The sequence below is a fragment of the Triplophysa rosa genome, linkage group LG8 (genome assembly GCF_024868665.1).
Source record: "Triplophysa rosa linkage group LG8, Trosa_1v2, whole genome shotgun sequence".
Classification (NCBI taxonomy): domain Eukaryota; kingdom Metazoa; phylum Chordata; class Actinopteri; order Cypriniformes; family Nemacheilidae; genus Triplophysa; species Triplophysa rosa.
In genome coordinates, this window is record NC_079897.1 from 14,620,094 (window position 1) to 14,635,300 (window position 15,207).

Sequence of the window (15,207 nt, forward strand, 5' to 3'; positions counted from 1 at the left end):
ATAATACAACCACCAAATACTTGTAAATGAAGTAAATTGATCAGGTGTGAATTGAAGCCACCATTAAAATGCTATCAGTCATAGAAAAGCTTCTAGTCTGTTTTTTTCTCACTTGCAAGACTACAGTAAAATTTTACTTGTGTGTTAATGAAATTTTGGTAGACTGGTTTTCACACTGAGATTTGCTTAAATAATATTAAATTGTACTGCAGGTAATTTGTATATGTTTTAGTTTTTTTTTTTAAGTGATTGTGTTTTGGTACATTTTACAAGTATTACCATGCTTTAGTAACAATATATACACTAAAATATGCAATATGCAGATGCACTACAGCTCCCCCTAGTGTCTTCTATAGAGATGTGCGATAATTGCGATGATCCGAAATCATCGCGATGAGGTCAAACAATCGCGATGAGACGGTTATTTAATAATCGTGACAGCCCTAAGCATAACAGTTCACCTGGGTATATTGTGTATTTTTAGATCTGCATTTGTGCCTATGTAAAAAAAAATACATGCAAAAAAGAATTAATTAGTTTTATGTGCATATCTCAATCAATATGGACCTTTTCTAAATATTCTATATACTGGTAGCTGTATCTCATTCAAGTCACCCATATTAAATGATGTAATATGAACGTTGACTTTTAGTTGTCTTTTGTTTATGTTTTACAATTGATCTATACAAATTATAGTTTGAACAGTGTTATACACTACACAGTATAAGTTAGTGTGTATAGTGTGTAGTTTCTCAAACTACTTTTGCATATACAGAAATTATAGACTGGCCAAAACATACGCACACAAACAAACATGAATATTCCACCTTTAATTTTCTAAAAGATTTTGTCGTTCTCTTTCTTTCTTTGCCCTGTACTCACCACCTCTCTGTGTGAACTGTAGCGAGTGTCTGAGTGTGTACATGTGAGACAGCGTGTGTACATGCATATGTGTGTGTGTTTCTTATCTCATCTTCATCCCCCGCTGTTTCCCTAATGGCTCCTGCTGGCCTCCTGCACATTGTCTTTCTTGGTGCTGATAGAGGCGCAGCCACACAGCTGAACTATTCAAATTGATGTCACCAATCGGAAAGCGTTTGCCCAACGCCGCACCAACCCCCCTCCTGCGTGAAGCCATTTCCACTCACAATGGTGAAATTAAATTGCGTTTGCCAGTGCTTGATAAAGTCCTAAAAAGCGCAGGCCTTCTCTTGATGGGTTCCAGGCGAAATGAGATTGCAAATGAGGGACATTAGCAGGTTTCGTACGAGCTGTGCCATTCCTTTATTATCGGTTGTGATAGCAGTTCAAACTTTCCAATTATCGAGAACCTTTGGCCACTTCGGCTTTGTGCAGACTCCGAAATATGTATGTGTACTTAAGAGAGGCATGCCGGATGGTTTTTAATTTTTTTTTTTAATCAGTGTTAAGAGTGTTTTTTTTCTGGATCATTTTGGCTAATGCTTAGGTTGTGGATGATTAACTAGTTTCTAACCAGTGTGTTTAGATTAAACTCTTAATTAAGTGTTCAGTCTCAGCAGAGGGAGAAGATTTCACACATAGAGGGTGTAAATGAATACAATTTAATTGACGGTGTTGTTCTTGTGAAGGGTTGAGAGTGCATGTAAATAGCTGAGGCAGATTTATCACATTGCTAAAATGTTTTGGGCGGGATTTTGCAACTTTGGGGGTCCTTAACTTGATGCCTATGCATAACTTGGCTCCAGTGTTGGGTGTAACTAGTTACTAAGTAATTAGTTACTGTAATTTAATTACTTTCCCCTTGAAAAAGTAAAGTAAGGGATTACTCTTATTTTTTTCTGTAATTTAATTAGTTACTTCTGATGTAATTAAACTAAATACTTTGTGTAATATGTGTGTGTGCAGAAGAGGAATTTACATCAAAATTCAAAGTCTAACTTCAAAATCCGTGCTTTAATGTATAATTCTCACATTTGTAATTAATAATAATACTTTATGTAGTTTTATATTATTTATTTGAATGAATTAAAAGAGCCGTTTCATGTCTATCCTTGAATCACTTAACTCATCAAGGTTGATGTAGGATATAGAAAGTAATTAGTAATAAGTAATTAAATACTTTTTGAAGAGAGTAACTTGTACAGTAATCTAATTACATTATCGAATGTGTAATTAGTAACTAGTAATTAATTACTTTTTCAGTGTAACTTACCCAACACTGCTTGGCTCATGGTCACATAAAGCATGTATGTGCTTTACCCACCAGGCCAATATTCAAACATTCATAACATGCATAATGTAAATGGAATTGATGTTCAGGATATTGAAAATTGGAATATTCAAACTTGGTTTTCCTGGCCTGGAAAATATGGGACATTTTAAAGAAATCTCAAAAACAACATGGACATTAAGTTAAAGCTTCAATCCCTAACTTTTGACTCATTATCGCCATCTCTGTTTGAAAGATAGAATTGCAGGCTACTTTGTCATTTTCCTTTGTTTAGGTTTAAATAAGCCAAATAACGTTAAACTGACATTTCCCAGAAAGTAGGACCTGACAGCTATAAGCTTATAAGTTTATTGTAGCGAAGATTTTTTATGTACTTGCTGAATAACAGATTTTTGTTCATTTTAAAAATACCTGTGAACCGGAAGTTGTGAAGTTTTCACTTCTTATTCTGACGCATTTCCAAGAGAAATGGAATATCGCGTCAAATAGTGGGTGTGGCTTGTGTTTTCCATTGCGAATTGATTGGATGTATAAAAACAGGTGTTGCGTTTTGAAATGGAACTGGCAGCAGACTGACGGATGGAGAGCAGGAGTTAACAGATGCTCTCCCCAAACCGTCTGACGTCATCGGAGAAGGATAGCCAATAGAGGACGCAAGTGTCAAGTTTTTCAGATTTTGATTGAAGATTATGAGAGCACGTGAATTTTAAAAAGAGAATGACCCACACTGATAAGCTATTTATAATACACACTGCAATATTCCATGAAAACATTGTAGTTTTTAATTTCACAACTACTTAACCAAAAAAGTTACAGACTGCAGCTTTAAATATCAAACTCGACTTTTTCCAGTCAAGCGAAGCATGAATATTTAGATATCTTTCTCCTCCAGTGAAGGACTCCTGGCCTCCACTGCAGTGAAAGGTGACGCCCTCTGTTAGCGAGATATTGGACTGGACGTGTTGTGTGGGGGAGCTGTCTGTGTCCATGGTGCTCAACCTGTAGAAGTGTCATGATTTGTTTGTATGTGTGACCAGCTATTATTCTCTCACCACTGTTTATGTGGGCAGCTCAGGACTGAAGGGATGTGTGGGCAGCAAAGTTTCTCCAGCTACAAACACCGGCCCCTGACAGCAGGGTAGACCGCTGAACGCTCCAGACAGAGATGGATGGACAGATGCACAGATGGTGTGTCTGGAATCTATGTAATGGATCTATTTGATAGTACACTAGAACAAAATAACACACCGGAGTGGAGACATCGCACCCAACGCCGGCTCTGATAGCGTCTCTGCCCCAGCAGGCCGGTAAATGTCATGGCTGTTACGAGGAGGAAATGAGGAACGCTTGGCGGCGACTGTCCTCACCAAATGATTGGAGATCTGATGCAAAGGTTGTCTGCAGGCGTAACGATTATGTGCATACTTTCTCTTATTAGTTGCTTTAGTGTCTTTCGCTGACATTTACCAGTGGAAATGCCAAACTGGAAAAGTCCCGGTTCCGTGAAAATGCTGCTTAGCACGGTTGAAAGAGTTTGGACCCACAAACCCAAATCTCATTTTGTGGACCAAGCGATATAGAGATACAGATTTGAGATGGCTTGAACGAATTTTATCTCTGCTTATAGGTATTTTGGAATTTCAGTATGGATTATATCTGTCCTAGGCTGGGTTACATTTCCCATAAGCATCGTTGGCTAACTATGGTCACAAGTTCCGTCACACCTGCATAGTTCAACGATTCAAGCATTGCAAAGTTGCGTGGTTGGAACTACAGCTCTTGAGAAGCATAGTTCCTTGTTATTATGACTTGTAGACTTACATACATCGTGCTCTTGAGCAACAAGCGGTGCAGATTTTATGTCCATCATTCTAAATATATACAAAAATATATAATATAAAAATATAACATTTCGTTTTAAGTCTTTTAGTTTGACAAAAGTATTAAAGCAGTGTTTTTTTTAAAAGGTGTGCATAGAGCTACGTTATATATACAGTACGTATACGTAAATATACGTTATTTAGAGAAATAATATGACATTTATTAGATTTTAACAGATTACTAGTTGACATTTTTACTCCACCACCTGCGTGATGTCATCGACAATATTGTTAAACCAACGTAGTTCAAACAACAAATGTACGACAAAGTTACTATGTTTTTGGGAAACAGTCGTGACTAGGCAGTTTCTCCAACGATGCACCGTACTAAGGTTGTTAACCAGCGGGTTATGTCGTTGTTCGAGAAACGCAAAAAAAAGATGTTACACTGCATAAAGATGACTTTTTAGGACACAATGTTTTGCATTGTGACGTTATTACCATAACAATTAAGCACACCCTTCCCCTCACCGCCAAATTCTCATTACCGAATGTCTCTGAATTATTTTACTTTTGGGTTTTTAGCGATTCCAATCATTCCCAGTGCTGATTCTCATTACTGGTGAGGAAGAGAACACCAGACATCATTAAATTCTGCAACAATGAATCCTTATGCTCATAAACATACGCTTCTTTTTCTTTAAGAAAAATATAATTTATTTTTTTACCTAAATTTGTCCACTGCCTATTCTTTACTGTGAGATCCCCCAGTTTCCATTTTATCATGAACCACATTGAGTTCATGCAAGTACGGTCTGAATAACTGCGCTTCTGGAGACCTGCGACCTCGCCTGCGAGGGTCAGAAACCAGATTGGAAGCTGCGTAAGTGAAGGGCTCAGTATTTTCTCACCCACCCAGTTGACCCCATTTGCCTCCGCAAACGCCCGTCATTTAGAGAGATGGATGACTGATCCCATTGCTGGGCTGCTTGCCTATTAAAGACCTAATGGAGCGCATACCGGACACGAATAAGCCTTCAGCGAGGAAAAGGCCGCTCTCGCTCACTCTGTCTCTGGTGTGTCATGAGATGAAGTAGTCCTATTCATTATGCCTGCTTACTCCGTTGTAGCCGGAGTGTGTGTTTTGTTTCAGCTCCAGTGTTTGTTGGTAATTGCAGAGGTAATGATGTTTGTTAGGAAAGGAGAGCGCAGACAGATGAGAGATCATTGACTGTTCTGAATAAGCAGGCTGGGGATAGGGCATATGGGTACACACTCGAGCGTACCAATTGCTCAACGTGTGTCACTGTTCTGTCAGCGAGCTTTGTGTGCTGTGGGTGATTGTCTATTTTATGTTGTCGTATGAGTAAATTTGTTATTTTTGGAGCAGGTAATGTATTCCTTGTTTGAATAGTTCCTTCAGTACAACTATCAACTGTCAGAACTGCGGCCCAGAAATACTGAGCTCTCGTGCTCTTGTGGGAGACTTGAGTTCAGTCTTTTACTGTCTGTACTATAAATAGCAAAAAGCTATCATGTGATTCCTGGTTTTCATAGTATAGTTAATTTAGCTCATCCTAAAGTGTTTTAGTAGACATCATAGACATGTTAAACCTTGCTTCACTATTGCTATGGGCGGGGCACCTGGTCTTTGAGAACATATTATTGGCCACAATTATATTATACACCCCGTCGTGCAAGATGAGTCATTAATATTTTGGTTAAATGTTTGTTTTGTTTTCCCACAGGGGCTGTCACAATTTCAGATTTTCACTACATGATTATTGCAGCCAAAAGAATTCACAGTGTTGATATCATCTTTTCAATTTCAATTGATTTTAAGAAAGAAATAATTATTCAAATTCAAATTAAATGTTGTGTATATTACCTACAGTCACAGTGTCAACCAGGTAACTGGTGCTGAATTATTTACGATAATTATATTTATTATATGTGTATTAACATTCCTATTCACAGTTATTAATATCACAGTTATTTTCAAAACTGCACCGCCACGTTTCCGCTATATTCATTTTGCCAAACCAAAAATCCTCCCCACCATGGCTGCAGCTTCTTGGTGACACTGTTTCACATTCATTCGTAATTTATCCCACAAGTGTTGCTAAGTTAGAAACTCTTCCACTAGTTTTAGTTACTTTTGTTCAGTAGATGCGCAATCAGACAAGCCCAGCGTCTTTTTGGATAAACCTTAGCTTTCATTCAGTGGGAAAATGTCGGTCTTGCTTTCCCGTTGCAGGGATCGCCTCTCTCAGCGTCTACTATGCGCAGGGAGTAGCAGCACATTCAGTTCACCGTACAGCGGCCGACTTGTGAATGAAAAACGTCACACTGTTACTGACTGTTTGATATATAAATACGAATACAGTTTGTCTGTAAATACACACAAAATGCACATTGTTACCCAGACGCTGTGTGAAATAATATAGCCAAAATCTCCACTCTTTAAGGTGCATGTTGTGATTTTGTCAGACGATATCACGGTTATAAATCAGGACTGACAACAGAAACAGAAAATGTGTACATGCGAACAGCTTTATTAAGAATATGTTGTGTTAAAATACAGAATGTTTCGAAAGTAGAAGCAAAACGGGTGTAAAGTTGCAACTCAAAAACTACGCGATGACATCACAAACATGTAAATTAACGTGTGACGTCATCCAGCACCACAATTCCACAAAATCCTAGCACAAACATCATAAAGATGGATTTAAGACTACAGGACATCAATTTGGATTTCTAGGATTTTCACAAAACAAATTGTATTTTTGTTGCTGCCACAGTTTCTGGTTGTTGATTTCATTTTTTGCTCAATCCCTTCAATACAAAATTATTTTGGAGCTGTAAAACTGTTTTTTACCCTAAAAATCCCTAAATCTTAGATTTGTTGCTGGGCTGCCTTCTAGTAGACTTTAAGGCACAAAGAGGATAATTCTCTCTCAACCTGTGGCTTTGGGTTCATATAGCAAGAATACAGCGAGTTCAGTGGGAGATTTACTCCTATAGACCTCTGCATTCACCTTATCTCAGGTACTGGGCATCTCTCTCTCTCTCTCTCTCTTTTCTTCCCTTTCTCTCTCAGAACTGAAAGAAGTCCTGTTCTATCCTCCATAGACGCCACACTCTAGGGAAAATAACACTTGCTAAGTAATATATCACTGTATTGACTGGCAAGGGCACCATAAGTATTCCACATGTGACCCTTTAACTCATTTCATTCTGTCTGTCTCTTTTGTTCTCAGTGTTGTGGCGTTCTGCTTCAAGCATTTTGCATACATACGGTAATTGTCGGTGAATGAAAGAGTTTAATCAATAGGAGAGCATGGCAAGTCATTTTCAATAAAGACTTGCATTACTCCTCTGAGCCGAGCCCTCTGGAGCATTCTCCGGCTGCGTGTCGAAACCTATCGAGTTGCCTCCTAAGACGGCACTTTTGGCCGTTGTAGGCACAATCAAACTTTCGATTTAAAGATACAAACCCACTGAGGTGCAAAGCTAGTCAGCATTTTTGGACATCATCTCTGTGTTTGAATGTTCGATAGTAAGCCCCCTGCCTAGACAGCATTTTAGAGAGTTTAAACTGCATTTTTGGCACATTCAACGTATGATGCAGAAAAATGCTGTCTAGGTGGGCAGCTCAGTAGATCTTGAAATGCAGCTGCATTGTTGTGTATTTTTACCTCCACTTGCTCCCTCCATCACTCTTTCATCTATTCATCAACATAATTCCCTCTCCCTCTCTTTCACTCGTCACTGGATTAGTCAAAGGTCATTTTCCCAGCTGACTGATCTTGGCACGGCAGAGCGTTCACACCTCAGCGGTCCCGTTCAGCGCCAAAGCCCAAACGCACGCGTGTCACGCTAATAAAGATGGAACGCGGCGCCAGCACCATGAAGTAAATGTGTGTCGCAAGCTAAATACGCGCTCACATGTGCCTGTGTTTTCCCCAACAGGCTTGTTAGAGAGAGCCGTCTCCTGCCTGCCATCTTTCAAGTCATAGAGGTAAGCGTGCTTCTGAGCCTTTTGGATTTCCACCCTGTCTGTTGACTTGATTTATTTATTGCCTTGGGTTTTCTGCTCTGACTTTGGTAAGCAATGAAATTACCACAATATGATGAGCTTTATGGAAATCAGAAGACACCATGGAGTATTTGAGAAATTGGTCATGTTGAAGGAAATGCAAAAAGTGTTTTGTCTTTTATGCTTTAATTGCCTGTCTGCAAAGCAGTCGTTAATGCAAAAATGTTGACAATGTTTGCTCACTCGCACATCATTTCAAACTGTTTTTTCTTGTAGAGCTCAAATAAACAAATGTTATACCAACAGTTTATAATAACGGTGAACTCCAAAAAGGACAAAAAAAAAAAACACCATAAATGAAGTCGATACAGCCAAAGTGTTTACTTCTTTGCTAGTCCTTATATGCAAAATGACATTTAAGTCCACAATTTGAAAAAGTGAACAAAAATACAAAAAATAAGAGAATTTAGAAAATAAGAAAGTCAGAGAGTTTTGTCACTGGCATTTTCATCATTAATGTTACTCTCGTCTATGGTTAGGCATATTCTGTATTAAGGTCTGTGTGGCTTTATGGATTCCTTTGGATGTGCACTTAAAATCAAAGTGCATTGTGGGTGTAAAAGAGTGAACAAATGTATGGTCCTCCTTTAAAGGTCCAGTGTATAAAATTTAGCGGCGTCTAGTGGTAAGGTTGCGAATTGTAACCAACGGCTCACCCCTCGCTTTCAAAACACTACGGTGGCTGACACAGAACTAAGATGTCGTCCCGTTTTCGCTTCTTTGCCGAAGGAGATAACGTATAGGAAACGCGCTCTGTAGAGCAGTTTGTCCGTTTAGGGCTACTGTAGAAACAACATGGTGAATTCCAAAATGTCCAAAAAATGACACACAGCACCTTTAAAATAAGTTGAAACGGGGTCAAGTAATTTATCATTTGTTTATAGTAAAAATAAAGTAAGGCTTGTTTCGTGTCATAAATGTTCTGTGTGTTTTAGTGTGCAACGGCCACACTTTCCCCTCCGAGCTCGTTCCCATCCAAGTATCCGTTGAGTTATTATGTAAATGAGGCGGCGAGGCTCTGACCTATCAGAGTGTTATGTGTAATTGGGTTGCAGAGTTAATGGAGTGTGGATGTGAGGCCTTTTCAACAGCAGGTTACATTCTCATTAGAGTGGACCCTACATCAACTGTTAGCAGTCAACACTAGCCTCTACCCGCCCAAACATGCACGCACACACGCACACACACACACACACACACACACACACACACACACACACACACACACACACACAGTTTATGTAAGCTGTTTTTAATAGGACACAGTGGGGGGGGAAAGACTCTGAACAGCAGAGCAAAGAATTCATTTTAGATCTACCTTGGCAGTGTTTATTTTATTACAATTCTTGAAGGTTTCTGAATGAATGGTAATTGTTAAGCTGCCCACTAGCTGTCCTGAGCCTACTTTTTCATGATCAAGCTTTTGACAAGTGAAAACAAAACACTTTTCAAGGTTAGTATAAGCCATAAGACCAAAGTGTTTCATGCAAGTGCAATTTCATTTTTACAAAGAATTTTCATTTTTACTTTATTATTAAACCAAACTTGATCAAATTAAGTTACCACTAATATCATCAAAGTTATCAATCTAATCTAGAACAGTGGTTCTTAAACGTGGGCCTAAGATGGTTTTTGTGGCATTTTATAAAATATAGAAAAAATGAATCAAAAATGTATCAAAAATGAAATGAGACCACCAACCAAAAGGATGAATGTTCCAGCATTGTATAATCAAATTTGTTTTTGGTTTAATTACTATTCTAAGTTTAAGAACATAAGTCTTTATTTGGGGGGGCAAAAAGCGATGCACCTTACACAAAGGGGGTCTTACAACAATTGACATAGTCTTGTCCGTACCATAAACATTTTTAGGTCAAGGTGTTCAATATCTCTTTTCTGCTGCTTTTCCCACAATGCTCTCCAGTGAGCTGTGCACACCTGCTATTTTCATTTACCTGTTTATTTTTTTCTCCTATCCACTGACCTAAGGTCTGTAATAAGATGACAATGAGATGGGGTGATCACAGGCTAGTAATATCCATCTGTGCCCGTCTCATTCTCAAAGCTAGTGTTTACTCTGAAAATGTCCTCAGTTCAAGCCCAATGTTATTTGGTGAGTGGTTGTTGTCTGGCAGAACTGGAGTTGAGTTGAGTTGAGAACATCATTCTGGATTTTCTTTCAGAATCTGAGGTTCTGTGTGATGTGTGGATAGTCAAATATATTGTAAATGTGTACAATAGTGTGACGGCAAAAACAAATATTAATTAATTAATCTCCCTTATGCTATTTTACATTATAAATATAAATGTTAATAATATAAATATTAGAAATAATATATTATTAAAAGAATTGCTGTCACACCATAGCACACATGTACAGTATATTTGTCAACTACCCACATTCATTCAGTTTGAGTTCTTTTTGTTTACAAGGTAATAAGAGGTGTTTATAAGGCCAGTATCTATTTTACTATCGCCATTACATTTACATTTATGCATTTGGCAGACGCTTTTATCCAAAGCGACTTACATTGCATTCTACGACACATTTGTTTCTAATTATGTGCAATCCGTGGGATCGAACCCATGACCTTCGCGTTGTTGGCACCCTGCTCTAACCACTGAGCTATAGGAAAGCTGTCACAAGTATACACAAGGCTTGGAGTTGCTCCTTTAAGTTACATGCAGTATCTCTGCTTTGTGGCCATAACTAGTTTTGCTTATGAAGAGCAGGTTTTCTTAGGGCTGCTCAATTATGACAAAAAAACATAATCACGGTTATTTTGGCCAATATTGAGATCCCGATTATTTAACACGATTACTCATTAACTTTTAAAACAACATAGAAAATAAATAACTTGGCTTTTAAACTGTGAATTCAACTGAAAAATAAATGTAAAGAAATAGCACAGCTGAACCACTGTAAGGAAAGGGTGCGCTGTGGATTCATACCATGAGAAAAGAGAGGGTCCTTGCAAAATGGAATGTGGCACAATAATCGTTTTACCTCGATTCTTTTGTTTTTGTAATTGTTGAAGGCAAAATTGACGATTACAATTAATTTTCGATTAATTGCACAGCCCTAGGTTTTCTGATATTGAACGAAGACCTTTTATGGCCCTTCTCTGAATCTTGTTTCTTCAATTCAAAACGTTTTTATTGGAGGCCATACTGAACATGATTTAATAGCTCCAAGCATAGTTCAGCCCAGTGTATGAGCCTCAGTGTGGTTCAGATGTGGTCCATTCAACCTCATGAGCCCTGAGAGGTACATGAAAGCATGCTGAAGACTCTAATGACCAAGTGATCACTAATGAGACAGAGAGAAAGAGATTTGCCTGAGGAAAGATGTTAACTAAAACCTTGCATCCTATAATCCTGCTTTTCGTCCAGTTTTCAATCTGCGTTGGAAGGATTACTACTTACAGAACATTTCAATTGTGTTAACGTGCTGAGATGTGTCTTCTTGGTGACCTTTACATTTCAAACATAGAAGCTTTTTAAACAACAGTAAAGCCGTTGACAACGGTTGAGTTGTTGTATGTATACCTAGCCCATTCATCTCTGTTATCTGTAAATGCTAGAAGTCATTTACCTATTATACATCTCATGTCAACAACGCACATATATATACATTGTTGAAACACCAAATTATCACCTATTATATGTGAAGCGTAAAATGTTGACTTTTTCCGTAACAGTGGCACGTTTGGGATATATTAGACGGTTGCCTTATTTTTCTCATAGTGGACATGTTGGGTGTTGGTAGCTGGATCTATTTCAGCAGACTGTTAAACTGTTACACTCAGTTTATTAAAAAAGTAAAAAAAAGATTTATTTGACCATATAGGCTTTAATGAAGGCAGTCGCAAAGCATATAAAGAAAGATAAAACCTCAGGTGTTGTGTCGTATCGTTGAGGAAAATCCTATGCTGAATTACTATGTTGCCCTCGGTGTTTGAATTGTATTGGCCTTCTGTTGAATGTGACCTGTCGGTATAGATCGGACAGAAAAAAAGAAACCATTAAGGTTCTTGAGAGCCGAGATGTGCTCACAGCCGCGCTTACGAAGCTTTTAGCTGTTCTTGTCAGTCTGAAGAGCTGAAAGAGAAGGACGCTGTTTTAAGAGCAATACAGTGGGTGCAGGTGTATAACAGTGTCATGTTCCGAATACTTCCTGCTCTGACATCGTGCAACAGCGGAAAAACTGGAAAGTCATTTGTAGGCCCTAAAGTTATGAAATCTTTATTGAATGGATGCAAGGTGCCCAGTACATGCTTGTACTGCTTTTCTCTTAGATGGATTTAACCATGAATTGGGGCGTTAACCTTTTTTAAAAGGGTATTGTGGGAAATTGTTAAGAGGTTTAGCTACCATAGACATTTATAACTATAGGAAATAATACCTGATGTAAGGCAGTGAAAGGGTGTATAAAATACATATGGCCACATATCTATTGCATTCTTCACCTCCAGGGTGTCACTAAACTGCATGAAATCTGGTTTTATGACATAAGATAGCTCTTTTCTGCACTGTCCCAATATTAAATGCTTCCTCATTGTCTCTCCTGCAGTGTGTGTTTGTGTGTGTGTGCTATATTTATGTATGGACTGAAGGTTTCTGATGAATGCACGACCCCTTCACTCCACCTCTCCCGAGGCTCCGTGCAAAAATAAAGCAGAAAAAGTAATGATTCCAGGCCTTGAAAATTCTCGCACAGCCTGTGGAGAGGCTCTGAGATTCCCCTGAGACGGACCCTTCTCTGTCTGTCTGTCAGCGTGCAGAGTTGGCCAGAACTCTCTCTCTCTTTCTCTCTCTCTCTCTCTGTCTCTCTCTCTCTCTCTCTCTGAGACCTCTAATTAAAAACCCCATCGATTTTTTCCCTTCCTCCTTCGGCTTTCTTTCTGCTCGCCTTTGTCTGTTTAGCATGTTTTTAATCGGCCCCTGGACCTGAGCTCGCTGCAGGATTAGATGGCATCTTTGACCCCTAGAGTGGAAAGACCCAGACAGCACCATCCCAACACCTCCGGCCGTACCCGTCTTCCCCCTTTGGCCTCACCCAGCCTCTTGTGTCCGCCCTGGGGCGAGATGAGATGGGCAGAGCCAAGATTCTTGCCATCTGACCGCACCTCTGCCCTCTCTCACTGGGTTCACTTTTCACTCTGTAAAATAGCAGACAAACACCCAAAAGTGGAACTGACAGTCTGCACTTTTTTATTTTATAAGTTTATAGCCTACTTTGGAGTATTTGCCTGGTGGGTGTGTTTTATATCAAGGAACTGAAGCAGGTAGTGGCTGTGTCTTATGGTTATTTTGCCCCGTTTTTAACTGTGGTAAAATCACCGTAATGCACAGCATTGTGTGGTTAACTGCTGACATAAATTACAGGAAACACCAATATGAAAAAGACGGTAACATTTATAGTTATTGTAAATTATATAATTACACATTTTTAAATAATATTTTATTAATAAATTAATACATTTATTTTGTATATATATTTTTTTATTATTATTATTTAATTTTATTTGTGGTATGTGGTCTCATATCTTTATTCTCTTAGTAATTATTGTAAATTATATAATTACACATTGTGTAATAATTTGAATAATCTTTTGTTGATAAATGAATACATTTAATTTTTTATTAAATTTGTAAAATTTGTAAATATGTGACCCCATTGTCCCATAAACCCTTCTTAACTGTTGTAAAATCACTGTAATGCATGGAAAAAAAACAACGTGAAAAAGAAGGCAATATCTATAATTATTGTAAATGATATAATTACACATTTTTTAATAATCTTTTATTACTGAATGAATACATTTTATTTTTACATTTTATTTTATTTGAAATATAAGTAAAAACGTAATTTTTAATCTTTCAGCTCGCTGAAAAGCTGTGCAGGAAACACCATTTTAAAATATATTCCGTTTATTTTAGCCATCATAAGCGTATTTTTGTTTTTCAGGAGCACCAGAATAATGTCCTTGGCGGCACGATGCAGAACGCCACGGCTCTCCTCTGCAATCTGATTGGACAGAAGGGCACAGACCTCCGACCGTTCTACCAGCAAGGTGCAGTACATCTGAACGTGGCTCGCTTTGATACATCATCCAAGCAGTTTCAAACCTGCTTCTGAACCACAAAACACAAACCCACACAGTCTTTTCACCCAGACTCCGGCACGCACATGAAAAGGGCCAGCATTCACAGAGCTGCTGCATTCAGAGAGCTGCCCCTGTGTTGCTTTGGAGTGTTTTCATTCCATTACCAGACCCTTATTGCTCTCATCTGGCTGTCTGACTCTTGTGTGTCGCTGCGTTTGAGGGGGAGGGAGTTCAGCTGGCTTTTTAAGGGCTGGATACTGCTGCTTTTATCAGTGAATGTCTCTGTATGGACTCTTGTGTGCCCCGCATCTACCTAGCGTCCCGCCCATCTAGTCCTCACATCACCCACCATCTAGGATACAAACAACCCTCCATGTTAGTTCTGCTTCTCATTCTCTCCCTCTCCTGTTCCCATCTCACGCTATCTACCCAGCCACTGGGCAGTCTCTCTCTCTCTCTCTCTCTCTCTCATCTGCACATGTCGCTATCTGTTTTCTCTCTGTTCATGCCAAAGCAAGGCTGTTTTTTTCCCAGCTTCCCGTACGAATGCCCGGTCTCACCCTGACACTTTCAGCTCTCTGTGTTGAATTATTGAGTAATGGATTCCTATATTCTTGCTCATGTTGACAGTTTTTGACCCGCACGTTAGCAGCATCCCTGTCTTCGCCACACACCGGGGCGACATGGACATCGAGCTGTGTGGTTGCGTGTGTGTGTGTGAGTGTGTGTACGTTTTTACCAAAGGAGATGAGTAATATTCACACACGCTCTCGACATTCAACACACTGTGACGAGAGGGGCACCATGGAAAAGTGTGTTGGTACACAGTTGTACACGCATACACACCGTTCTAGAGATAGTAAGATTTATATTGACAATGTGAAGTGACACATTCATAGCATTCTGTTCCACCTCAGGAAGGGAGTGGTGTTTGGGAGAGGAACTGTGAATTTGCCAAATTCTTCG

General features: G+C 38.9%; 1 protein-coding gene across 2 annotated transcripts in view; it reads left to right on the top strand.

The window, feature by feature from the left end:
* ulk4 (unc-51 like kinase 4) overlaps positions 1-15,207 on the top strand; it is a 179,056-nt gene that overhangs the window by 99,719 nt on the left and 64,130 nt on the right. For both annotated transcript variants that reach the window (XM_057339463.1, XM_057339465.1), the window contains 2 exons: positions 8,005-8,053; positions 14,103-14,208. In XM_057339463.1, the coding sequence (XP_057195446.1) occupies positions 8,005-8,053; positions 14,103-14,208 (155 nt within the window). The remainder of the gene's footprint in view (positions 1-8,004; positions 8,054-14,102; positions 14,209-15,207) is intronic.